At 39.2% G+C, this 27,528-nt stretch overlaps 1 protein-coding gene across 2 annotated transcripts in view; it reads left to right on the forward strand.

Moving 5' to 3' along the window:
* The first annotated feature begins 404 nt into the window (after positions 1 to 404).
* The window catches only part of GTF2F2 (general transcription factor IIF subunit 2), a 92,815-nt gene continuing 65,691 nt past the window's right edge, over positions 405 to 27,528 (forward strand). The window contains exons 1-5 of one of the 2 annotated variants that reach the window (XM_074931439.1): positions 405 to 571; positions 8,174 to 8,247; positions 8,706 to 8,724; positions 10,163 to 10,307; positions 18,224 to 18,262. In XM_074931439.1, the coding sequence (XP_074787540.1) occupies positions 506 to 571; positions 8,174 to 8,247; positions 8,706 to 8,724; positions 10,163 to 10,307; positions 18,224 to 18,262 (343 nt within the window). In that variant the 5' untranslated portion in view covers positions 405 to 505. The remainder of the gene's footprint in view (positions 572 to 8,173; positions 8,248 to 8,705; positions 8,725 to 10,162; positions 10,308 to 18,223; positions 18,263 to 27,528) is intronic. The other variant, XM_074931447.1, reaches the window with a different exon arrangement.

The following is a 27,528-nucleotide window of genomic DNA, read 5'->3' on the forward strand; positions in this document are numbered from 1 at the left end:
TTTTATCCATGGTAAATGATTCAGCCGCTCTTTTTTCTCACTTTTGTGACATCTGGACACACTGTGGTGCTTTGACCCCTTTCCCCAGAGCTGCTCCCCAGGCCGCCATTTCCCACCCGCTCGGGAGCGCACTGGCACGGCAGCGTCACCTCTCTCCAGACTGCTCCTCCAGTTTCTCTAGATCATTTTGCATGCCGCTGCAGTTCTCCAGCATGCCGGAATAACCCTTCCCGTACAGGGAGAGAGTACCTTTTTGTCGCCACCATAGCGAGGGCCCGCCCTGCCCGCAGCCGCGCCGGGGCGGGGACTCGAACCCTCGTTCCCGCCTCCGCGAGGGCCCGCCGCGCTCCGCGAGCGGAGGAGGTATGAGCGCCGCGGGCCACCGTCTGCCGGCGGTGCGCCGCCGCGCGGGTCCGGGTGGGTACAAGCGGCCGCGGGAGCCGGAAGAGCTGCTCGCGTGCCCCGCCACCTCGCCCCGTCCTCCGCCCCGGCCACCTGCCCCGCCATGAGCGAGAAGGGCGAGCTGGACCTCACCGGGGCCAAGCAGAACACGGGCATGTGGCTGGTGAAGGTGAGAAGCCGCCGGCGCGCCCCTGGGCCCGGCGCGGCCTGTGGCGGCCGGGCCTCCCCTCTCGTCCCCGTCCCTCCGTTCCCGGAGAGGCGGCGGCGCGGAGCGGGGCCGTGCCTGGGGCGCGGGGGGAGCCGGCCCGCGTTGTGGGGCTGGGGTTGCCCGCGTCAGGCTCGCCCGGTGCCCTCGTTTCCCTTCTCGTGGGCACGGGGGCTGGGTGAGCTGCGACGCGGGGCGTCTGCCCGGGTGGCTGCTGGGATGAATGAGACACCACAGGGAAAATTGGGTTACGTGAGAGCTGTCCTTGGCTCGTGCTTTATTAGGGTAACAAATACGGTAGCCTAACTTTCCCAAAACTCTTGAGAGTCGGAGAAAGTTCGAGTGTTCCCAAGTTCGCATCCTGGTTAAAAAAACCAAGGAAAATAAACGCTCGTGTCTTGTCACTACAGCTCACCTTGGTGCTAGAGAAGTGCAGCTATAGTAAAGGTGCTATGAAAAGATACCGAAATCATCAAATCAAACCCAAGCACCCGTCTGGTGCAGGGCCACACTCATGTATGTTCCTGCCAACAGGGCCGCCACTGCCTACGTATCACCTCAGTTCTGTGGAGGGTCTTTCTGTCAAAATGCTTGGCTGCTTTTGCTGGCAACAGCAAGCCTTGGCTCAGGAAAGAGAAGACTCACAGCCAGTGGGGAAATATATGCCTTGGCTCCCTTCTAGTCCCCTGTGGGTGTGCCCCCATTTTTCTAGACCTCTATTTGTTCTGTCTGGGGAGAAGCAGTAGCCTCCTCTTGTTCCTTCTTTGGGGATGGAGGGATAGGCTCATACCATCAACTTGAAAGAACCTGTAGGGACAGGGGAGTACCCAAATACTGGTCCTAGGTGGTGAGGGGGATGTGACACCATCATACTTAAACTACCAAAACATCTTATTGCAGCCTTAAAAAATTACGGGGAGTTTCAGACTTGCTTTGCTGTGCAGAATTTCTGGCGGTGGGTAGGTCGCTGCATCTGGCTTCCTCTTTGATACTGACACCTGAATGTCTGGTTTCACAAAACCATAATGAACGGTGCACAGTGCTCTAATTGTAATAGCTTATCCAGGACAGTAAAAACGAAAGCTCGCAGCAGAAAGCTGTGGAAGTCTATCCTGATACACTGAGTGACAGGGTGATAAAGTGGCAGATGAAATTCAGAGTTGAAAAATCTAATCTGACATGCATAGAGAAAAACTATCCTAATTATATGTACATGGCAATTGGGTCTCTGCTGGTTGTCATTCAGGAGGAGGTTTAGTTTTTCAGTAGATGTGGATAACTCTATAAGAATGTCATGTCAAATGAGCAGATTCAACATTGGGCATGATTACCAAAGATACAGAGAACAAAAGAGAAAATATTATTGTGCCGTCATATTGCCTGTATCCTAAATACTGTGTGTAGTTCTGGTTTCATCTTCCCCATCATGGAAAGTATACAGTGGACCTAGAAACAGTACGGAGGAGAGCACCAGGGATGATCTGGGTAGCGAAGAATGCTGGCTGTGGAGGGAGCTCCTAAATACATTGTTACCTTTCAGGTTGGCAAGATGATTTTGGAAGTCTTACAGAGGTTTGAAGTAATAAGTAATGTCACAGATGGGTAAGGAAGAAGTGAATAGGCAAAGGGAAGCGTAAGTTTGAACACAAGAATAAGAGGTGTGTCAAAGTCAGTCATGTGGTGGGGCTCAGAGCAAACAAAGCAGGTACCTTTTTGGACAATATGTAGTTAAATTTTGGAACTTGTTGCAATAGGAAGTTGTGAATGTCAAAACTTTGCAGAAGCCCAAAAAGCCTTTAGACAAATTCAAGTGAGAAAATCAGATTACGAGATTAAAAATAAATATGCTTCCACACCCCAAGACTGCTGAGTAGAAGATCCTAGAAATTAGAAGAACATGCTGGGGAAATACCTTTTCTTCTTATTTTCTGCTGTTCTTCCGGAAGTATCCGCTGTTGGCTGCATTTGCAGACAGGACACTGAACTTGCTTAGTCTGATACAGTTTGATGTTTCTTGAAGTAAGCCAATAATTTTAAGGCATGTCTGTGCTTATAGTTGATCCCACTCCATGAGCACAGAGTGTTGCCTGGTTTAATGAGAAAACCACACTAAAAGGAACGCTTAAATACTACTCTTCTAAGTAAGTGTTAATGTAATCCTTCATGCATGTGGTCTGAATTTATAATTTGTCTGTCTTGTATAGTAATGATAATTAAATATTACAAAGTTGCTAACATTGATAGGCCATAGCAAGGGATATGCAGGATTTTATCTTTTGAATTTTTTCATACCTGAACTTGAAAACAACCATCCTGTGTTACTAGGACCTTCAACACAGTCAGAGGCATGACAGTGGGTAACACCTGCACTTTTTATCTTCACTAGGTAGGATGAAGCTGAATTTATCCTTCCTCTGAGGGGGGAGCTATCTATTCTGCTGGAATAAAAAACCTGGCTTATTTAATTTCCTTTTATCATGTATTAAGCTAGCACAGAAAATATTCCAGAGAGAATGCTTAACAGGCAGTAAAAAATGTAGTAATGAGTATTTTAGAAGAATGAGCAGTAAGAGAAGGTACCAGAAATGGAGTGAGTCGCTTTAGTACAAACCCAGAAAGCAACTTGAATATTTTTTCTGTGTTTTCAGTGAAAGCTAAGATAGGGAACTGTTGTAAGAACTGTTGGTTATATACAAGTAAAGCGAAGCCCGTTTAGTGTTAGCTGTTAGAATTGTTAATTTCTTGTTCCCTGTATGGTGATTTGTTTTTTTTTTTCAATTTAATCTGCTGCATTGATCTGTATTTAGAATGGTAATAGCTCTATATAATTTCTTTCTTTTTTATATGTTCAGAGAAAAATAGAACCTAACATCAGCCTTACTCAGTTTCTAATGCACATACTGCTATATAGAGAAAGAACTAATAATTTAATTTCATACAGAAAATTGGAAGTAGTTTATTACAGATAGGGGCTGATAGGAAGCTGTGAATAAGCTAAAGATGTATAGAGCAGGGTCCCTCATGTCGTACCGTAGCTGCAGGGTGCCTCGTGTACTGGAGCCTGGGTGTTTGTATGACGTGAGTAGCAAGAAGAAAACAGCAGTGTGAAGACATCTTGAAGCGATGCTACTTAGTACATCAGATTTCTTTTTGTGATTAAATTTTATGTTGTTATTGAGAGAAGAGTGTTCTTACCTACAAATCCCAGAATAAAAGTCACTTGTCTTGAAAATGTTCCGTAGCCCTTCAGTAGGAGAGGTGCTCTGTCCACAGGTCAGTCTTTCTGTAGGTGTGTATTTTTCTAAGTCCTGCTGTGGGATCTTTGAAAATTCTTTCTGCTCTGTAAAAGCAGGTCACTCTTGTTTTCTGTACGCTCTTCCAAGCTGTGTTAAGAGTTTGAAAACTGACTGTTCTCCATAAGTTAAACTTTTATTATGCTAAAGGTGAAAGAAAGTGGCAAATTAAGATGTGTACAGTGTGTAAGACTTCATTTTATCTTCCCTGTGATTGTTTACACCATTAGCATAGAGCTACAGAGTTTAGCATGTGGATTTGAGAATACCATCTGGTTTTATCTGAAGTATCTGTGTATAGCTAGAAGTAATCCTTTGATCACAGTCCTTCATAACCCTTTTCCTTTCTCTGTGTAGCCCTTGACTGCAGGTAGGGCAGCAGAAAGATGATTAATTACACTCGTTGACACTGTTTCCCATGCAGCTGAAAAAGGTATGATTGATCTGCAACCTCTTAATCAGAAGAAATTCCCTGTCTGATTATATTATATAGCAAGTCCTTCACTCCTTGTCCACGCATACTGAATGTGTGTCTACCTTATTTCCTAGCAATATAGATTAGATACAGATTAGATGTGAGCACATAATAATATTTCTGATGAGTCAGCTGGGGCACATGTCATAGCATTTCTCTTGGCTTTAGAAAGCAGATGATATCTGATCTGGCATGAAATCCACTGCAGAAAATTACCACTTTGAAAACTGTGGAAAAAGTATATATTAATAGATAAATTCGTGTCTTTCTGTTGTTCATTTGTGTCATTTTTGACCCAGTGTTAGGACTTTTTGGAAACACGGACTGGCATTTGCTTTGGCTGAGCAGTTGGAGGACATCTGTTTTTTCTAGCTGTTCCACAGTACTTCATGGGGTGCTGTGAGACTGAAGGAAAGTGCAAAGAACCATTACCAAGATGTTTTCTGGGTTTTTTTGGACAGGTAAATGCAAGGTTAGTGTTAAATCCATTTGAGTTTTAGGAAGTTAGCAAGTTGCCGTTTGTCAGCAAGTTCCTGGAACAGGCTCTTTGCCTCCTCAGTTGTGTGGTGAAACTTGGCTTAGTTTTATTTCTGTGCAAGGCAAAAATCAGACTACAAAGTACCTCTTTGCTGCTTGAAAGAGAAAATGCCACAGGCATAGCCTAGTACGTTTCTCTTTCTCACTGGCTGTGTCTCACACCATTTTTCTGTGTGGGCACAGATGTTTTCAGTAGCTGTGGACTGTGTGCGCCAGAATAAACTTTGCTGTACCAGTAAAGAACATTCTTGCAAAATTAAAGAATGTAGATTTGTCCTTATGTGTCATGAGCATACAAAGAAAAAAGGTGTAACATTCCTGTATCAGAATACTTCTTTAGTATGTGGCATGGGAACAGCAAATGACTTTTCATTTAACAAGTCACTGTTTTTCTAGACACTGAGACTACTGTAGGTCTTTAAGATTATGTTCTCCCAGCGATTGCTGCATCCTTATTAGAAAGGAAAGGGTTTATAGGAAGTAGGAGGTTCTATTAGGCTATTTTCAACTATTTCCTTTTGAAAAAAAATGGTAATTTCCATCTCACTTGAACATCTTACAGTTAGTTTTAAATAGTGAAATGTGAGATTGTCCTTATTGCCTTAGGTCTGTATTCCACCTCTTGATGTGCCACAGTACTTCTGCATCTCATAGTTTGTATGTAGGGGGGAAATCGCTCCAATCTCAGTTTGTTGTACTTACGTGTCATGTTCAGTCTTTATAGAAACCGTCATAGTAAAGACAGTCATAATTGCAGAATGGTGGGGAAAAAAACCTGTGATCTGCAGAGCATTGCATTTATAACTGACTGTGCTGGCTTCTTGCAAGGGAAGGTAGACATGCCTAGAACTGATGCCATGCAGTGGAGCAGAGAAGGTAGAGAAGATCCTTGTTCCTCTGGGGCTAAACTGGGAAGCTTGAAGTACCTCACCAGGGCTGGATGCACGGACATACGGGCTGAGCTGGGAGCTCCTCTCTGAGGCAGGGTGGTGGCAGCTACCAGTGCATGCCACCTTTTGAAGGCCTGGGGAACTGTGCATTCATACAAGTGTTCAGATTTATAGGTGTTCATCAGTGATAGCACCATATATGAAAACAAACTCTTAACCTTTTGATTTCACAGAATAAATGTTATTTGTCATCTTTAAGCTTGCTTGACCTTTAAGGAGAATTGTGGCAACTCTGCTGAGCACTGGACACATTCTTCTGGCATTACCAGCTTCAGAAAAAAGTGCTGTTGCTGCTGCACGCAGTGTGCATGCGTCATCACATCTGGGACACATCTGGGAGTCTGAGGAGCATGGGTGTGTGGCACAGTGGCAGCAGCAAGGTGTTGCGGCTGACTGGGTAACTGTCAGCTGTTGGGGTCCACGTTACCTGGCAGTAGTTAGCTGGTACTTTTTTGTCCAGAGAGTGGAGAGGCAGGCTGTGATTTCAGCTAACACTACATTGATGAGAAAAGAGGAAAAATGAGTCCGCCTGGAAAGCCAGCTTCCAGCTTGTTGGTTGGTTATGTAGACACCTTTAATGTCCATCATGAACCCAGGTCATGTGATGCTGCACATACCAAAACCTTTGTAACTGAAGGAACTTGTGTGCAGGTGAGTCAGCATCACTGGAGCAACTTTTATTCCTTGGATGTATTGAGTTAAGCAGGGCTGCTTGTTCCTGACCCTGCAGTGACCTCTGCTTTGTGCAGCCATTTTGGGAAACGTGTTGGGGAGCTGGTTTTATTGTTCTGCCCGCTAAATACAAAATCAGCACAGCTAAAACAGAGGAAATCTCTCACACCTCCCAGCCAGATCAGTCTTCTCTTTCTGTATACTGACCAGCTGCACAAAGACTTTTCCCGATACAGTGGAGGTGTGGTAATGAGTGATGGGAGGCACATCTGCCTAGGGCAGTTCTGCTGCTGGAGAAGTGGACATCTGGTGGGAGTAGGGCTGCAGTTTGCTGCCCAATGTGTCTGAGGTTTCCAAACTCCAAGCCTTCCCTTCACAGCACCTTTTGGTGTCTTAAGTTGTAATTGTGTAACTTCTCATCATTGTGGTTGTTTTATGGGTTTTGGTTTGTTTTTTTTTTCCCAGAAAGATGATAATTTCTACTGAATATTTAAAAATATAATTTTACCTGTTAAAATGATTGGGACTCCTTAGTTTAAGAATATGATGCTGATCTTATTTTGCCTTTCATAATTGGATAATAGTATTTGAGATTCAGAGTATTGTAAGATTTCTCCTTCATTTGGAAAATTTGGGAATCTATACCTGCCTTATTTTTGTGCTACATTACTCTCTTTGTTCTCCCTAACAAAATACATATATAAAACAGCTTGAGAAGGGGGCCCATGTGAACCTTATGAGGTTCAACAAGGCCAAGTGCAACGTCCTGCACCTGAATCAGGGCAATCCCTGCTATCAATACAGGACGGGGGATGGAGGGATTAAGAGCAGCCCTGTGGAGAAGGACTTGGGGGTACTTGTGGGTGAAAAGCTGGACACAAGCTGGAAACGTGCAATTGCAGCCCAGAAAACCAACTGTATACTGGGCTGCATCAAAAGCAGTGTGGCCAGCAGATCGAGGGAGGCAATTTTCTCCCTCTACCCAGCTCTTGTAAGACCCCACCTGGGGTGCTGTGTCCAACTCTGGGGCCCGCAGCACAGGGTTGACATGGACCAGCTTGAGTGGGTCCAGAGGAGGGTCACAAAAATGATCAGAGGGCTGGAGCACCTCTCCTGTGAGGTCAGGCTGGGAGAGTTGGGGCTGTTCAGCCTGGAGAAGGGAAGGCTCCGGGAAGACCCTATTGCAGCCTTTCAGTACTTTAAAGGGTCTTATAAGAAAGATGGGGACAGACTTTTTAGTAGGGCCTGTAGTGATAGGACAAGAGGTAATGGCTTTAAACTAAAAGAGGGTAGACTTAGAGTAGCTATAAGGCATAAATTTTTATGTTGAGGGTGCTGAAACACTGGAATGGGTTGCCCAGAGAGGTGGTAGATGCCCCATTTCTGGAAACATTCAAGGCCAGGTTGGATGGGACTTTGAGCAGTCTGATCTAGTGGAAGGTGCCCTGGCCCATGACAGAGGTATTGACTAGATGATCTCTAAAGGTCCCTTCCAACCCAAACCATTCTATGATTCTATATTGTATACCATACTTTGCTCATACTGTATCCTGAAGTGGTCAGAGTAAAAGCATTTAAAGTGTAAAAACTTACATAGTTTTAAAATCTGCTTTTCTTGAAATCTGTCTTCTTCTCTTAGGTCCCCAAGTACTTGTCACAACAGTGGAATAAAGCTTCAGGAAGAGGTGAAGTGGGAAAACTAAGGATTGCCAAGTAAGACTTTACTGTACCTTTATTGGTTGCAATTCTTAGAAGTTACCTACAGTAAAACAGATTATGTTACACCTCTTATAATCCTGTTTATTGCGAACACTGTGCATATTTCTCTGATACCTGAATGATACTTGCTTGTATAGTGATTATGAAAATAAATTATATGAAATTACACTGGGAAGTGTCTGTATCCCATTACATGATGTTTGATTTCTTAAACCCAAGAAATATGCACATCTAGCTGGAGAATGTTAACTTACTTGTGCTATTTTGCTGCTTCTGTTCTCACCTGCTGACTTTACCCTTTATTCTTGGGCATCAGCATAACAAAAATATTGAGCAGCTCAGGAGTGAAGATGAGTAGCTAATCTAGAATTTGAATGTGCTTTTTTATCAGGGAAGCTAAACTTGTGGAATTAGATTATGGAAACTAAAACATGAAATATTTTCTTTTACAGAAATCAAGGAAGAACAGAAGTAAGTAATTACTAAATACAAAGGCTGTGAACGTGTTATATTTTGAATTCTAAAAATTGTTTAGAACATGCTGGTTTCTGATGTTACATCTTTTTTGTTTCACCTGTAAAGAAGCATTGTGCCACAGAATCAGGAGGAGAGAATTCTGTTCATAGCTCTGCCCATAGTTTTACTGTGGGACTTTCATCAGGTCTCTTTGTTCCCCAAGTTTGTTTACTCGTCTGTAAGCAGCAATTGTAGTAGTGACCTTCTCTCCAAGCCTTTTGAGATGTATTAGTGCAAAAGACTGTCTGAGAACTAAGGAAGATGATGATAAAGCAAAAGAATTTGGAGATGGAGGGTTGTGATTTCAGAAAGTATTCTGTCTGGTATTTGGAATTTGGTCCTGCTAAATATAAAGCAACTTGAAGATTTTTCTGCAGTGCAAAGGTAACTGCTTTTATTAGCAGCCTCAGTGAATGGCAGTAACTTCCTGTATCTTTTACAGGAGGTAAGGAAAGTTGCATTAGTTAGAATTACTTCAAATACCACATATGTCTGTCACTGAATTGGAAGAACTGTGGACTGAAAAGTGGCAGGGAAGCAAGCTGCATTCGCCATTTTATAACTTGACCAGGCTCCTTTTAGAGTAAGTGGAGAGAGTTCCCCTGGAGGTTTGGATGTTCGCTTGGACTCTTCTAGGCAGGAATATGAAACAACCTCCCTAATTTTGTAAGTCCCACACCAAAATCTTGATATAGATGAGAGCCACAAAGCTCATTTTGCAGTCTGTGTAGACCCAAGTGGTGAGGAACTCCTGAGAATGTATGGCTTCCTGGGGACCCTGTTGCTGCATGGCGGAATGAGGCTGAGCAGGATGGGCAGGAAAAGCACAAAGTGCTGGTCTGAAATCTCTCTCTTCAGGTTTCTTGCTGTGTCCTGCAGTTAGGAATTCTGGTCACCCAGTCCCCCCAGTACCTCCTCAGCTCCTGTATTGGGCATACAATGTAAACATAGCAAAGGAGCCCTATTTTAACCTCTCCTGGGCCACAGGCATTTCAGGAGTCCCTGGGCTAATAACACTTATAGTGGTACATTAGCACTTTTTCTGGAGCTCAGCTGGCTGTGCGAAACATTTTAAAGCACTCATACTGAACAGTGTCTGAAAACCTATTATGCCTTACATTTTAATAAGTAAAATCAAATTGTTCTCTGACTTCAGGAGGAATTAATTTACAGTTTTTTAAAAGATGAGTAAATAATTTTATAAGTACATGAAAACTTTGGATTCTGTATTTCAACTAGAGATCAATATAGTAAGACTCTTATCCCACGCTTTATGTTTTTGAGATGGAAATGTGCTATACTACCTGTGTTTTCTCTCTTTTTGTTTCCCCATAACTCGTAAAACTGTGTAACTGAGTCTGTTTAGTAACACTGTGGTAATTGTGACTGTTAGGTGTCATTTACTTTGAATGAAGAGCTTGCAAGCATCAATGATATTGGAGGAAAACCTGCTTCAGTCAGCGCACCAAGGGAACATCCATTTCTTTTGCAAAGTGTGGGAGGACAGACCTTAACAGTGTTCACAGAAAGTTCAGTAGGTAAGTTAGAATTAAAGTTATTTGTTATGATTCCACTGTACATTATTTCAATAAACTGAATGTTCTAAAGGCCAGAAGATTCAGAAGTCAGATTTTGGCTCTATTTTGTTGTTACCTGCATACATAAGACTGTTGTACTTTTTTTGTGTGTCTGTCTCTTTTCTTCCTATGATTGAGCAACTAATTTAAGTTCTCCACATGGGGTTATCATGTACATTTCAGCGTGGGTCTGCTGAAGAGAATAGAGAGAGCATGGAGTGCAGTACATTTTGTATTCCCCTTTAGGGTTTTCAGTGGAAAAATGTTTTTGTGTTCCCATGTACTTTTGAGATCAACTGATCTATTTTTTTTCTCTGCTGTGAATATAGTTTTATAAGAATGCTCATTCTTCCTCTGTCCAGTTGAACAGATGTATTTTAGCAATAAACACATCTATTAACCACCCCTTCTTTATGTATATATATGGTTTAAATGTATTAAAGCTTAATAAGGTCGTAATAACAGACAGTCCAGCAGTAAGGTTTTAATTTTTCTTGCTGGATTTCAGCTGTTCGGCCTGTCTTAAGTTCAGCTCAGTAGCTGTATATGTGATTAGGATATTCAAGATCATATATCCTAAATTGCATGTTAGACTTAAGGAACATGGTAGTATGGTCATGTTCTGGATGTTAGAGAGAGAAGGAAGGTGTCTGCAGAGTGTATCTCATGTCTGCAGAAGGTATCTCAAGTTTCAGGCACTTAGGTTGTCTCTAGAAGACAAATAATAGTAATATTTTTTGATACTCCTGCCTTCTGTGGGATAGAAAACTACAGTGTGACCAGCTTCCAATGTTTTGATGTTCACAGGCTTTTAAGTAATTGCTGTGATGGCAGTGTGATGCTTTATCAAATAAATAAGGGAGGGAGAATCGTAACTCACAGGACAGAGTTAGAATACTTACTAAGTTTGACCACCTCTTTTCTAAAATTAATTTTAAAGATTTAATGACTGAACATTGAGATATTAAGGTACAGGTAGCTTGCCTGTCTAGTTGTGTTTAGAAATACAAGCTCTTATGCTACAACTCAGGCACTTTCTATTTGTTATCCCTTTTTTTGAAATTAATGTAATCATGTTATTGGTTTTTCACTTTTTAAAAAAATTGTATTTTCACGTGTGTGACTTGCAACAGTTTAAAATACTGCATTTTATAATTCATAGGTTACAAATGTGGAAAGAGATAGGGAGGGAGTTTTCAAGAATGTTGCAGGCATTTTAGTAGTCCCTCATCCTTTTTTGTTTCTCTGTGCCCCAACCTCAGAATGCTTGACAGAAGAGAGAGATTTCAGGTGTGAAGCTGTTTAGTGTATACATTCAGAGATTTTTGCATGTTTTTTGTGAATTGCATGGGATTTTGATTCCTAGGACATCTTTTCATACAAAATATTGCTTAAAAACCCTCTAATGGTAACTTATGCTGCAGTGAGTGCAAATGCTTAACTTGAATGTAGAGTCATCAGTTCGAATTAAAGTCTTTAGAATGTGGTAGTTAGAAGATGCCTATTTATTTGTGTTTTACCATCTGTAATACTAGTGTCTCGAAACCTTTAGGTACTTAGAGGCTGTCCAATTTTTATTTAATCAATTAAAAACTTTGCATTTCTTAGCAACTAGAAAATGTTATTCAAGGACCATGAGTAGAAGTTATTATATTAATCAGGAGCAAAGGGTAGTTAGTGAAATGAGAAGTGTTTGGAATGAAGCACTGAATAAGCATAGACCCTGTCAAAATTGGTTTTGCTTGAGATTAGCAAGCATAACATGCAGTCAATGAGTTTTCATGAAACTCGCTTAAATGCAAAATGGCTAAAATGTGTTGCTGTTGTGTTAAAGCTGGTGTTGGCAGTACAATCAAAAATAAACAATAATGCGCTTTTCTTGCTTGAATTTTTTTGGTTATAAAGATGAATGTGACACAAATATTCCAAATTCCACTCAGATTTCTTGCAGACACCACGTTCCTGCAGCCACACTTTAGTGTTTAAATGTGTATTGCCAGTATGTTTTGAGCTCCATGGCCAATTTCAACAAATTTGGTAGTGAATTATGGATAGTGTGAAAACAGATGTCTGAAGAGTGGAATGAAACTATATGGATATCCCAACTGAAAGAAAGGCTGCTACCCTATTTGATGCCAGAAAGTCCACATGGAAAAAACCACTATAATTATATCAACCATGGGAAAAGACTCAATAAAAATGTACACGTCTTTGCACATCAGTCAGTCATCAGTAAGAGATAGTCATAGGAACTGAAATTCATTCTTTATTATGTTCACAGACCACTACTTGTCTTCAAATTATAATTTGCATATTTTTGCCAGAAGCGTTGGTGATCTTGTTCCTTTTTCTTCTGCAAAGTGCACTATGTGAGAGAATCAATATGCCAGTTTGAACCATGGGCGGAAGATCAAGCTGGTGTGGAACTGCAGATGGCATTGCTAATGTTGCATCTGGAAGGATGCATTTGAGGAATTATGCAAATGAAATATCAATAAAAAAGTGCTTCATGTGCTATTGCTCTCAGTCAGTACCCTTGTTGAGGACTGAATTTACCTAAAATGGAACAAATGGCATAAAACACTTGCGTTTGATTCTTTTGTAAAGGGTAGGGATTTTTGGTTGTGGGTCTGGGGATTTTTTTTTTTCTATTTTTTGGAGCACATTAAAAGCTGTAACATCTATTCTGTGTGCTGACCTCTAATCCTGGGATCCTTATGTTGTAGTTACAATCTTTTTGATAGTCTTTCAGAAAATGAATGAGGGATGGCAAAGCTGTCTCTGAAATATTTTGTAGTCTTGGAGGATACTGCAGGGAGTTTACATATTCTGGATAATTCAGCACTTCACATTGACTCCTCAGGTCACTTAGAGCAAGCAAAAAAGATCAAATTTGACAAGTAATTTAATATTTTCTGCATGATGTAATTTCTAGACTTCTGAATGGATTTTATGTGGTTTTAGGTTTTTTTTTTTTTTGTCTTAACTGAACTTGTTTCTAATAGCTGTTGTAGTTGGAAGAAATCCTTTAGTTCTTACACGGTAAACCTCTGGTGGTCCCATATTAGTTACTGAACAGCAGTAAGCTCTTCTGAGGTGCCATTTGTTATGTTCAGAGACTAATGAATTGCAGTTTCATGGTCATCTGCAGTGTGTACTAGATCTGAGGCAATATAAAGCTGGATAAAGTGGATCCCATCCCAGATACTATTAAAAATCAGGTCTATGTTGGCTTTCACAAATGGTGCGCTTTCTGTTTAGACTAACTATGGTGTTTCTTCTGTTTCTTTTCTTTTCCTCTTTCTGTATTTTGAAATAGCTCTAATGAATAATACAGAGTAGTGCAGTGCACTCTGAAAGCAGTAGTTTGCAGGGCTGTTTGCACATGTGAGACATTGTGTTGTTTTTATTGCCGGACAAATCGCTAAGACCTGCGGTGGTGTTCCTGAACATCAGTTTAACAAAGCTGGCGGGAAGTGTGGCTTCTCTGATGTCTGCAGAGGGATCCAAAGCACAGTTGTCTCTTGCTGTCTAGGTCTTGCTGTCTAGGCTGGTTTCAGTATTATTTCTGCATTAAATATGAACTACACTCTATTCCATAAACATCACCATATGTACATCAACAGTTGCTATGCAACAATGCTATTTGTGCTTCTAGTCATTTTATCTTATCTTTGTCATCAGCTATCATAGCTGTAAATTTTTTGGGCGGGAGGAAAGGAGAGCATTTTGCATATATTTCAATGTGTTGTACTGAACAAAATGAATTTTTCTTATACGTGTATAGCTAAAGAACTATCTAGGGGAAAGTCATGGGTTTGATGTGTTTGGTTAAAATTGTTTTTTTCTGAGCATCCTACTGGCAGACACCCTGGCATAAGGAAGTGCTATAATTTGACAGTTTCTTGGTTGAAGGAATGGGAACATGCTTTGTTAAACATTTAACTGCAAACTTCTCTGATTGTGATTATAAATTAATTCCCTTACTGCTTTAATTGCCTGTTGCTTAATTTTTCTCCCAGCAGGTAGTTTAGGATTGCAAGCTCTAAATATAAATAAAAAATGCAGCTATGTTATAGATAATGATAAAACTTTTTTACTGCGCTAGTTCTTGAAAAAATGTTCCACTAATGTGGCTTGGGAAAACACAGACTTTGGTAGGCAATTACATCCCTAACTGTAAAGGACTGATCCATGGAGAGGAAGATTTTACACTGTAGGCACAAATAAATTATAAGATATTTCTGTAAAGTTGGGTGAGATGACTCATTTTATTGAAATCTTGAATGTATCTTCACAACTCCCCCTTCATAAGTGGGATTGCCTTAATGCTTGTTTTAGTGACTTTAAATTCCTTCATGCTTACTGAAAGTGAAAAGCGTTCAGAGAATTCCATTGACAGAATGACTACCAGACCTTTGTTTCTGGGCAGCATTCATGCATGGATTGTTTCACTGTTTCATGCTTCACGGAAGATTGTTGTCTCTTAATACTGCATTCTTCACCAGTTTTCTGAGTCTTCTCTTCTTTCAGAATCTTAGTTCATGAAATTCAGGTTTTTTGTATTACTGTTCAATAATACATATAACTCTGCCTGTACACCTTAGAGCAGCTCCTTTATTCCCACATCCGTTGAATATTCTCCCCTTGTTTTGGGTTGTGTTTTTTTTCTTTATACAGATTCTCATATATGAAAGGACCTTTTCTGAATTTGTACATGAATCATGCCTGCTATATGACTTACAATGAGCGATTGTATTCCAGTCAAAATGAATATTCAGAGGTTTATAGTCTGTATTTTGTATATTTATTTTTTGAAATATCAGATATATCCATCCATTTAAAGAAATGTGAAGGGAAGGAACACTAATAAAAATCATGGAAAGATGTTTCTTTTTTTAATTAAAGCAGTTACTCCTATAATTACATTTAATTATTTCCAGTAAAATACATAGTGCTCAGAATCTTGATGCCTTGTGATGTTACTACTAATCTTAGTACATGTATGTTTAACTTCTCAAATTTTTCATCAAACTCTTATTTAGGAAATAAACACCTACCCTCATCGTTTTACCATGCTGAGGAGTTTTGACATATACCTGTCTACTTGTAACAGTAATTTCCAGTTATCTCTGTTTGTTCAGGCTGTCCAGTCTCCAAAATGCTTTGGGTCTTACTTAATGCTTCTTTGTTCCTTTATGTACTTCAGTCTTTTACGGACTATTAGCAGAAGAGGAAAACTTATCAGCAGCCTCATGATCAAAAGAAATAGAAGCAACAGCAGCCTTTGAGATCTCTGGCATTTATGCAAATTTCCAAATATTTGTGAGGATCATAAAGAAGATGCAACCCATGATCAGAAAAGCAGAATATGTGACTCAAGCTAGTCTAATTACAGACAGCATTTTGATGGTTCAGGATTTTGTATGTATTATTGTTATATATGGTCCATTTAGAAAACAACTGATGGCTTACATCATCTCTAAAAAATGAAAACTATATTAACTTCATATGAGTATTGTCAGGATTAACAAATTACTATAAAGTGAGTTCAGCTGGCTGATAGGGGTAAACTCCCAATTTTCTTTTAATTTTTGTTGTTAAAACTATAGACTGTTTATTTCTGTACAAATTTAAACAATAGAGGATATAATGCATAAAATACATGGTATGTTTAGAAAGGGCTTGGTGTGATGGGAATAGAATTGGCTTTTGGCCTGCTTCATTGCCTTAAAATTTCTTTGTTTTTTTCGGTCTCACTGATGTATGTGTATAAAAACCTACCCCACCCCCGCACCCTTCCCCCAAAAACCCAACAACAAAAAAACCCAACCCAACCAACCCCAACCTGTTGATGTTTATCTGTGAATCTTGCATGTTGTGGAGGAGGCTGAGCAGCTGTAGTCTGCCTTGATAAAATATATCGAATAGATATAGCACAATGTCTTTTACCTTCTTTATGATATTAGTACTGAGAAGATTTTTGAAACAGACTTGTGACTGAATCATAACAACAACAAATTGTCTGACTCTGAGAAAAAACCCACCACTTCTTTGTGAGGCTTGAATTTTGTCTGCTTTTTTGTCTCTGCTGTTGAGGGTAGATTCTGTTGATCCATACAAGCAAACATACACACTCCCTCTGTAGACATGATACACATTATTTGAATCAGAGATGCTATTGACAATTTTTAAATGTGATGTCTTATGCAGTAGTTTTGGTTAGGTAGCTAGTCTTTCACTGAAACAGAGTTTAAAGAAACAGCTTTAAATCCAGCTGCTTCTTACATCTCAGTCCAGGCAGGGCTTGATAGTATGTTTGCATGTTCTTTATTATGTCCTCTTTGCTTCTTGTCTGTGTACTGAATGTTTCCTTAATTGAGTTACAACCAAGTTAGGGCATTGGTTGGTAGTAACATTATGCTGTAAATGTGCTAAATACATACAAAAAATAATGTCAATTAGAAAATACATGGGTTTTGACAAACAGGCTATCCTGCATGTATTTCTGAAAGTTGTCAAGGATCTTAACTCTCTTTGTGCATGCTCACAGGTGGGAAGAGGTCATATAATGATGTTTTCTCATTGAAAGAGCATGTGCCTTCAGCTGCTAAGTCTAATGACAGCCACGGGTAAAGAAAAGAGGATCTGTGACATACTGCTTTTTCCGTGTGCATTAGTCCTCAGGCTGTTATCCGTCTCAATAAGAAAACAGGGCCATTGGCCATGAAAGCCAGCAAAAATCAGTTACAAGAAAAAGGTTTTGTAAAATATTTTGTGTTTTAAGTTCTGTTAATACTCAGCCTGTAAATAGCAGAAATGATCAAACTGAACTCAAAAATTACTCTTTAGTTAGAGCAGTAATTCACTTTCACCTGTGAGTAGTCTGTAATGATAACTGTGACATGTCCGAGTTGAAAGCTAAGGACAAGTATGTTTTACCATTTTTAACTGTATTTCAGATAAGTGAAAATGTTCTTTTTATTCTCTACATTAGAAGATGTGTAAAAATGAGAAATATAGGAGGAGCAGTGAAATTTCAGGTTGACAAATTTATGTAGGGGTTTAATTTCATAGGACTTGGTAAGTGTTAGAACTCAGTTTACCAAAATACATCCGCCAGCTGCCACTTATTGAAATGTGGGGTTGGAATTTCATGCAGAAAGCTGTTTCTGAATCTGACTCTACCATTCACCCGAGTGATAATTTTTTGGCGAGTCACTTTGCAACACTTGTGTCTAGGCTTTTCTTTCATATATACTTTGATTCTGCTCTGTGGAACAGGGGACGTTTCTGATTATGTGGGTTTTTTTGTACCTAACAAGTTGGGCTATAGTACCATTTGAAGACCAATGTTCAGAAAGGAAAAAGATTGAAGAAATAAATTCTTGCATGATCTGCAGAAAGGGTAGAGGTTAATCAGTCATGTTCAAAAATTTACCTAGTGCCAATTAAAGAGCATTCTTTTGCAGAATTTTTTATTAAGTATACCAGTAATATTCATTTGTCCAGAGTGACCAGTGAGATAAATGGATGCTATTCATTGTTTTAGCATAATCCTACTAGGTTTTGTATAAATGTGTAACATCATTCTTGCAGAGCTCAATCAGAGGGGTAATGGAGTTCTCTCATTTAAATTGTGAGTTTGGGCAGTGAAGGAGATTATTTTTTTTGTTGCTCCTGGTGGCAAATTACTCTTCAGCAAGTAAATTTATAAACATTAATCAAATCCAGTGATTGTGGATTTGTTGTCATTTATCATTCTTTGCTTTGCAACCCACTTTTTAGATGTAATTTCAAATAATCAACACAGAAACATTATATTTCCTTTTTTGTTTATTTGTTGGTTTTTTGTTTTGTTTTGTTTTTTTTTCCAGAAAGCCAACCAGAAGAAAAATCTGAAAGCAGCAATGCTGGTGAGTATGGACACTTTCCTTGAAACACTTAAGAAATTACTTACGACTGCAGCTTTTCAGTTGTAACTTTTCAAGAATTCTGTAGATTAAAAAAAAAGGGGGGTTTTTTATATTTCTAAGGTAGAATATAATTAAATTGAAAAATTACTTCATAAACTGATTATCTGCTGCATCCAAAAGCTTAAATTATTAATATTTTTTATTTAAATGAAGTTGAATAAAATGATGAGGGAGAGCTATAGAAATGTAATGTTCTTTGGAATGTTATTTTAGAATTTTTTTATTATTTCTCAGCTCTCTTTTTTTAGATTCATTATATTTTTTAGTTTGAATTCTTCTCTCTTGATTGGAAAGTATGTAGCAAATTCCCAAATCTTTTGTTGTCAGAAAAATAGTGTGTCTAGTATTGTACTTTATTCAGTTTTTCTAATGGAGAAAAATGTTCTGGTGAAAGTTGTATAAATTCTTTGGGAAGAGTAAAAAAGGGTTAGTTCACTGGTATTACCTACCAATTACATGTTAGTTAGTCCAACAATGTCTGAAGTACAGTTAAAAATTCTAAGGTCTCTTCTCAAACTGCACTTACCATAGTAAAAGTGTTTGGGTTTTTTTACACAGTTCAGAGTATTGCCCTCCGATTGCTATTTTTCTGTGAGATAGGCAATGTGCTTATATCAGATAAGATATCTGCCTTAGGAATCTAAAGATTTCATTTCAGGTCTGAGCTAGTCTGTGCAGGATTCTTTTACAGTCACTGAAGCAGACAGTTCCAGAAAGTCTTACTCTGATGTAGGTATGTGCTAAGTGCAATTCTCCAGCAGCTGGAGCAGAGCTCTTTTGAGGCTGTGTATTCCTAGCCTGCTCCCTTCTGCTGAATCCTTTGGGCTTACATTACTGAAACTCCCAGATAGTACATGACAGGATGAGAATCTTACAGTGTAAAGTAGTGTTTAATAAAAAGTCCCCTTTTTGGCTTTTATTAAAGAGATGTTTCAAAAATATCATTAACATACTAGCGCAAATAAGTGCCAGTGTTAGCAGGAGCCTGTGAACCTGGGAAACTAGACACAGCTAATATTAAATATATAGGCAAATCTCAGTTTTGTTAGTAGAAGGATTACCTCTGATGAACACAGATTAAATAGTACTGGGACTGGGCGGGCACTCGTAAGTGGTAATGACAGAGATAGCAGATGGACTGGAAAGAGTCTCACGCCCATGCCTTTCTTAAAAAGCAATTCCTAAACATAAGACTAATGCTAGTGGGTTTTCAAAATGTCTTCTTGCAAGTAATTTTTTTTGGACACTTTAACATGGCGATGTCTGTTTTTTCTAATGTTTGACTTTTATTTGAATTGCATTTCAGCATCAAATGTTGTCAGAAGTGTATACTTTGCATCTGGCTGGAAGTAGGATTTGGATTTTGTTTTTTGTAGGAGGGAATTCTTTGTAATACTGAGATGCTTTTTATTACACTGGCTTAAGCATGTCAAAAGACTAGTGTTAGAAATATTACAGTCCGTAGACTTGTACTGAATCCAAGGTGGGTTTTTACAGCTTGCAGTTTTTCTTAGTTACTTGCTAAAACGTGTTCACTGATTATATGTTAATTGTGATGCGGTTTTAAAGTTATGAAGGGCTACTTTCTAGAGATTAGTATTTTATACCAGTTGAAAAATGAGACTCACTGCTGTGGGATGTTGCGTGTAAAGCAGATCTTGAGAGTTTAACTGCTAAAATGAATCAGAATTTTGATCCTTACTTTGCATTTCTCTGATGTTCTTTAGTTGTAGGGATGCACCCTTGGTTTTTGCTTGGCTTTTGGGGTTTTTACTCTGTTTGTTTGCCTTTGAATGATTGAATTGTCTGCTCTTCACTCTTGGTGTGTCCTCTTTGTTCTGCAAATATTGTGTAAGATGGCCACGTGTTTAGTTGTTTGTATTTTTTCTTCGATCACAAGAATGAATTCCTGTATGCTGTGGACTTTTTGAATATGCTGACAAAATGAGTGCTAAGCTCATTTGATGTAATCAAGCTGTTTGTGAATTCAGTTTCTGACTGATGGTAGTTGGTTACACTGGGGCATTTAAAGGAGGACTCTAAGCCACCTGTTGCACTTATTTGCTTATTCACTTTTTTCCTAAAATCATTGTGGAACTCAGATGACGTTTTCCAAACTACATCTCAAGTAAATCAGGTTATTGAGTGCTTCATTTTGTGTTAAACTATTTTATCCTGGCCTACATAAGTACTTTTGAGGCAAAGATTGTCTTTTATGTATTTATGTAGCGTTTAGTACAAGACCCTAATGACTGCTTTTGGGTATTACTGTAATAAAAATACATAAGGTTTATTGGTAGCTAGAGAGTAAATAAAGGAGATAAGTGAGATAAATAACATTCAGAAATTCTTTGATTTACATCCTTAAAAATTTCCCCCACATTTTTACATTGGGAGGGTACTGTCTATCTTCAGAATTCTTATGTCATAAATCATTAAAATTATGTATGACATTTTAAATAACATTTATTGTTGGGATGCTTATAAAACACTTACCAAAAGGTGAGATAGTACCGGTGTTGCTACTTGATACCAGTTGACAGAGACAACGTGATACTAGGTCAGACCAAAGATCATCTAGCTGGTATCCTGTCCTCAGTGGTAGTCAGTAACAGATGCCTTGAGAGTAGTGTAAGAACGATGCAAAAGCATAGTGATACATCCCCAGAATACTTCTTCCAGCCTTCAGTGACTCACAACTTGGAGAGATCCAGAGCCAGGGGTAATGGTGTTTTATTTAACAGGACCTTCTATGAAGTATTCCTGTTGCTTGAGCCCATGTAAACTTTTAGTATCCATAATATCTTGAATGGTGCTAAGTTACAGTCAAAATATTCAGGAATCAGGACATATGTAAACCAAGTTTATCTAAACTAAATTTGAGCTCCTTTTGCATATTATCATTTTAGCTCACTTTTTCCATACAGAAATAAATTTCATTAGTGCTTGTGATAAACAGTGGTTGGTGATTTTAGCGCGTGAAGGCTAGTTTATGTTAAACATAAAAGGAATATAGCAAATTACTCACTCGGCTAAAGGAAAAGAGAAATGAGAATTGTCTTTGCTTGTTCCTGTATGATGATAAGCAAGTGATTTAAACCCAAATATGTGTAGGTAGCTCCTGTTTGCTTATGGCTTTGCTTGCACCTACCTGTAAGTGCTGTCAGTGGTGACAGAAGCTGTGAAAACCAAGCATTTGTGCCAGTTAGTGTGATCTGCTCCCCACCCCCCAATAAAAATACCCAGAAGCTGCTGCCCCAAGCTTCTGTAGTCTGCTGTGAATGATACAGTAAAGAAATGCATTCTTATGTAAGAGCAAATGTAATTAGGTACTGTCCTTGTGGAAGTGTGTTAAATGAAAGTTGCATAGACAGCAGCTGATTATACTGTTGCCTAACTTGGACAATGTAGTTTTGAAAGCATAGTGTTGCTTTCAGGGGCAGGAGTGGTATATCAACTCTGTATGCAAACTACAGATGCACCTTTTTCTTCAAGAATGTGTATATCGGGGAGTGTTACATGCAATCTAGTAGTTGAAATTCCTGAACATTCTTCAAGCCAGTTGAACTCATTGTATCCAAATTTCATCTCTTAAAGTCTTTGATGTAAGTTTATAGCAAATAGTAGCCATCAGTACTTAACATGATTGGGACAAGGTATTAGTCATCTTTTTTCCCTAAACTGGCCAGTGAGTAGTACAGATGCCTTCTAATGAAGGAAGAGGCACCACTGGGACCATTTCTGATTTGTCTTTGGTTAAAAGGAATAAATTATCAGAGCTGATACAGACAATATACTGTGAACCTGGTATTAAAATTTTGCCAGTTGTGAATGTACATGTTTGCAGACACAAATATACAATGCTTGAATTGTCTGTAGATCACACTTGCTTCATTTTTTGATGTCGCAGTAAAGAAAGTTGATTATACATGTGTTGGAATAATTGAAATTCAGTGTAAGCACTTAGATAAACATTGAACTGCATGTGGTAAAATCAGCAATTTTTTGCTGAAGGCACAGAGTTCTTACATTATGACACAGGATTGTATAAAACTGCTAAGTGCACATTTGATTTCACACTCTATAAGTGGTTAGTGTATATTAATTATACTTCAAAAGGGGAACTAACTGAAAAATTACCATCAGGAGGAATAAAACAGTAATTCTTAATTTAAATACTAGCTTGAAACTCGGTGTTGAAGATAAGTTAGTTATAGAATCTGCCATTTGCAAGCCACAGAAACAGTTTTTGTCTTGGAAATATAACTGGTTTTGTTGGCAGCTAAATGCAACAGTAGTTTTCCAGGAGCCACAGTCAATAATGAGACAACACTTGTAGTTGTTAAAACACACAAATAAGCAACAATTCCTGCTTTAAGGTATATGTAGTCAAAGTCTGTCATACTAGTTATAATAAATATTGTAGAAAACAGGGAAGGTGCACTGGTAGGACAGCAAAAAGGATATGGATTTACTGTAGGTTAACACTAACTGGAGTTATATTTTTTAAGAACTTGAATAAATAGCCTTAGTGTCCTTATGGTCTGGCTATTTATTTTAGTATACTGTATGAATATCTAAAATTTTGTTTGCCTGAGCAGCACTGATATATATGTATTGATTGTCATGCAGTCTTTATGCTGAGAACAGAACCTGATATAAAGCAGTGGGAGTTAATGCTATGAGCCTGTCCTTCAGTGTTGTTCGTGTCCAGCTTGTCAAAGTACTGTGCTAAGCAGAAACATGTTTTTGGCTTGCATCAGAGTTCTTGGTCTTCCCTTGTGACTTTCGAGAAATCCCAGGAATTCCAGTCATGCCTGGCATCGCAGATTGTGACTCCACAAATTGTGTTTGTCTTCTGTGAGGAAATCCGCTGATTACTGCAGTTCACCCACTTACCAGCATGATCATATTTGATGGGTCCAAACCTTTGCAGTATTGCAAATTAGAGCCTTGAATGATGGATCAAAGGGGCAGAGCAAGATCAAATGCTTGCTGCCTTGGCCAGTACAAGACTGACATGTAGCAGATGTAAAGCTAGCAGGAGGCAGTTTCAGAGTAAATAAAAAGAGGTGGTTCTGCACTCAGAATGTATTTGAGCTGTTGAATTCCTTGTGAGAAGATGTGGATGTGAAGGTGGTATTTGCTAAAGGTTTACATGACCAAAGAGGTATGTGAAAGAAGATCCAGAGGGCACTAAGATAGAGAGGACATCTGATTTAAGAGTTCCCAAGATACAAAAGCTTGGGAAACACTGGGATGCATAGCCAGTAGGAGAATCATACATGGATGCTCTGTCCTTAGGCTTCTTCATGGATATCCACTTTTGGCCACTTTGCTGGAGTCAACAATGCTGAGCAAAGCAGACCTTTAGTCTGATTCAGTACTGTTACTCTGAAGCTCTGCCTGGTTTTTTCCCCCTATTTTTTTTTTCCCCAGTTCTGTACTGTTACTACACATCTTGCATCAGCGATAGTTGAAGTTTCATCTTCTTAATCATGGAAGTAATATTTGAGGGGGAAGGCAATGAAGGCAAAGGCAAGAGCAGCTCTTCTAAGGTTGTGTGTTACCTCTGCCTTTGCTAACTGCAGCTGCAAGAGCACTGGAGGCTGCAGCATAGTAGGTAGGACCTGAGTTTTCTGTATACTTGAGTCTGGAAACAGTCTAGCAGAGCTCATCTGGTGTTATTCCTGAGCTTTTCCAGCCCCAGCATCTTGTCAACAGCTGTGGTGATACAGGAGCAGTAGCAGTATGTAGCTGTGCTACAGCATTCATGCAGGTTGTCTTAGGGATTTCTGCACCGTACTCTCAGGGCAAACCCAAAAATCATCATCTGTGTGTGGCAGAAAAGTCTTACAGAGGTAGACTTTTATTATCATATGAGAAGGCATTAAAATAGCCTACATGTTAGATTTCTGCCCTGTTGGTAAGGAATATTATTTGCTGGTCATTTTAGAAAATATGTTGGAAATGTCACAAGACCTGACAATGCTGCAGGCCTTAGATAAAGTTAGTATTGATAAGACTCGTAACTTGAGAGTACCTATTTTCTCTACTTAGCTGATTCTTATCAGACTGGTTTGCAGGGCCTTTAATTTGTCTCCTCTGACATTACCAGATTCAGCATTGAGAAAATGTACTGCTTTATCCCTAATACTTGCCAGAGGCTTTATTTAAGTAGTAGAGAGGCAATAAATGACAGGGTTTGGTGTTACAGTTGCTTGATCTGTTTACATTTCTTGATGCTTAGCCTGTTCATTGATAGTTTGTTTGCTTAATTTTTTCTAATTGAGAGAGTCTGTACCCACCTCTTGACCTGTTACTTTTTTTCTTTTTTTCTTCATCTGTTCACTGTGGTACAAAATCAAGAACCTCCTTTGACACGACAAGCAGCTTTCTGTGCAGTTGCAACAGTAGACATGTAGCTCAAGGTTTTCTGTTTTTTAAATTTTTTTATTTTAATTTTTTAAAAAAGTGAATCTCTCCATTCCCCTGACTTCTGCAAAAAGAGAAAATTGCCTGTCTGAAACCTGACATATGAAAAGCCAAAAGATAAATTTATTTTATTTTATTTAGTAATTTCAGGATAATTAGATGTTACTCGTGTTGTACAACCTCAGTGTTGCACTGTGTTGGCATCTGTGCCTTCTCTATAAACCCAGGGACCCAAGATGATAGTCACTTACTTACCTGGAGTCCCTCAGCCCTCCTTTTCCTCTCGTGGTGCTCAGGTATTGTAGGCTCTCTTACCACACTGCTCCCTCCCCATCCTCACTGCTCAGAGTCCAGCACTACAGGTTTCCCTGAGCATCAGGCCCATGGCTCTAGCAAGCCCCTTCGATCCTCATCTTCCTGGAACATTTCCCTAGCAAGCAGCCTTGGGCTTTTAAATCTGAGTTCTCATCTCCTTGGTGTGCTCCTGTGGCTAGTGAAGTGCCACCCCCTTACACAGGACTCCAAATCTCCCTTCCAGAGATGTGAGCAAGAAAACCTGCTGCCTCCTTTTGGCCAGGCTTTACATACCTGGAACAAAACAGCTGTTGAAAGCTTAGGGTGAGGTGGTGTCAAAGGCAAAAAAGATGTATCCTGGAAAAGTGTAGTGATCTAGTTTTTCAGATATCCAAAATAACACTTAGGGCGGAACCAGTGGAATTGCCCTTTGATGTGTAGAAAGATTGTGGGTTTCATGAACTGTGTAAACTGAGGTTATGTCCCCAAAAGTCCCACCACCAGTAAACAAGGTAATACTGTAGTAATTTTTAGCATTAGAAGAAATTTACAGACCTTCAGAATGGCTTGATTTTTAACAGTCTTCCAACTACTTGGTTTTGAATCCTTAATGTGTTGAACTTGCATGTCATCATTCCCTAACTGGGTTTTGAATGAGTAGAAGCTGTTCATAGCTATAATTATTGTACCAGTTTTGTGAATGTTTTTGTTTCTGAAGCAGCAGAATGGTATTCTTTTCTGAAGCTTAAAATGAACAAACATGGTGTTAAATGATAATGGCAATGATGTTAAACTGTTACCAGTGCAGATAGAAACAGCTTTTTGGAGACTGTTGCTTTAGCTGTGTGTGGCACTCCTACTACACACATTTTTAGGAAAAGAAATCAACTGTCTAGTTCTACAGGATATTATACAATTTCTTTCAGAAAGCAAGGCAACTGTGCTTTCTTTTTCCAAGTGCTTGCTCATCCACATTCCTCAGGTGTCATTATACATCTCCCTCCTACCTTCCCCAGTCCTTGCTGTGCTTCTCATTTTCTGTCATTTTATTGTGAATGTGATGGTGATTTATAGAGGCAATGTTTTGAGGCAATATTCTGTGTGATATACCGGTACATAGGACTTACAGAATGTCTATTTCAAAAGTAACTAAAAACCGTAATGTTAATTTTCTAATCTTAAATTTATCATGCCTTAATGATTGCTTTTGTTTCAGCCTAGTAAATTATGCAAGCCTATCTCTCCAGATGAAAATATGTCTAGTTTTTTAACCAGTAGTTGCTTTCCTGACAGTCTTAAGAGTTTCTGCCCTGTGTTGCAGTACGGGAGACAAATTTAGGGTCAGCACCTAGTCACCTAGCAAAGATGAAATAATTCTAACCTGAGAAAATATTATTTATTTTGTCATAGACCCAAGTTAACTTGTCCTCTTCATCCCCAGTCCTGATTCATTAGTCAACAGAATTAGGGCAACGTGACCCTTCTATGCAAATAAATTCATGGATGAGGCACTGCTGTTATTAAATTGTAATATTTGTTGCCTGTCCTTATTCTGCTTGTATACTAATGGGGAGAGAAGGAGGAAGATAATTTTCTTAAGCTGTTTCCATCTTAGTGAATAGAAACCTTGTAATGCTTTTAAATAAGAGGTGGCATAACAATGCAACTGATTGCTGCAAATGATGTCATTTTTTTCCCCTTTAGGATCTAAAGAAATATTAACTACTGTAGAGAAGTGACCAATTGTCACTCACAGAGTTGTAATGGGTATAAATGCAAAAACACAATTAAAAATAAGACATGAGTGTTTGAAAATGTCAGTAGTGTGATTACGATGCTGTGAAACACTGGTCAGTGGTGGGCAGCTACTGAAGGTGTGGAGTTGGAGCTGTAATTTGACTGTGTTTCACAGCATCAGGGCTACCTCCAAGAAACCATGTCTAGCTCTAGAAGTCATTGGTCAGTAAGTGGCTGGAAACTGAGGGAGTACTTCAAGGGAGCATCATCCTGTATGTTTTTTTCTGGTTCTTATATCCTTTCCTGGGCATCTGCTTCTGGACACTGTCTTTACTGTTTCTCCTCTTGAGTCAGACTGCTGCCCCCTAACGAAGCTCTACAGCTCTCCTGATGAAAAGGAGGAGTATGGTTAAAAAAAAAAAGAAAAAAAAAGAAAAGAGAATTAGTTGCATGATGTGGGAGGAAGACAAGATAAGGCAAAGAATGTGAGGATCAACAGATGAAAAATGGGGATTCTGCCATGAGATGTGAAGGATCAGGGGATGGAAACAGTTCACAGTCACCAGGGGACACTGGGCTAGATAGACCTTAGTCTGACGTAGTGTGGCCACTCTTATGTTTGGTCCATATGTAGGAGAAAAACAAATAGGTGATAACTATGCCAGTGTACTGCCAAGTGTGATAAAAGAGCCACTGGCTTCTCCACCAGTGGAAAAGATGGGTGAACAAATGTGGGAGGA

The sequence above is a fragment of the Athene noctua genome, chromosome 1 (genome assembly GCF_965140245.1).
Source record: "Athene noctua chromosome 1, bAthNoc1.hap1.1, whole genome shotgun sequence".
Lineage (NCBI taxonomy): Eukaryota > Metazoa > Chordata > Aves > Strigiformes > Strigidae > Athene > Athene noctua.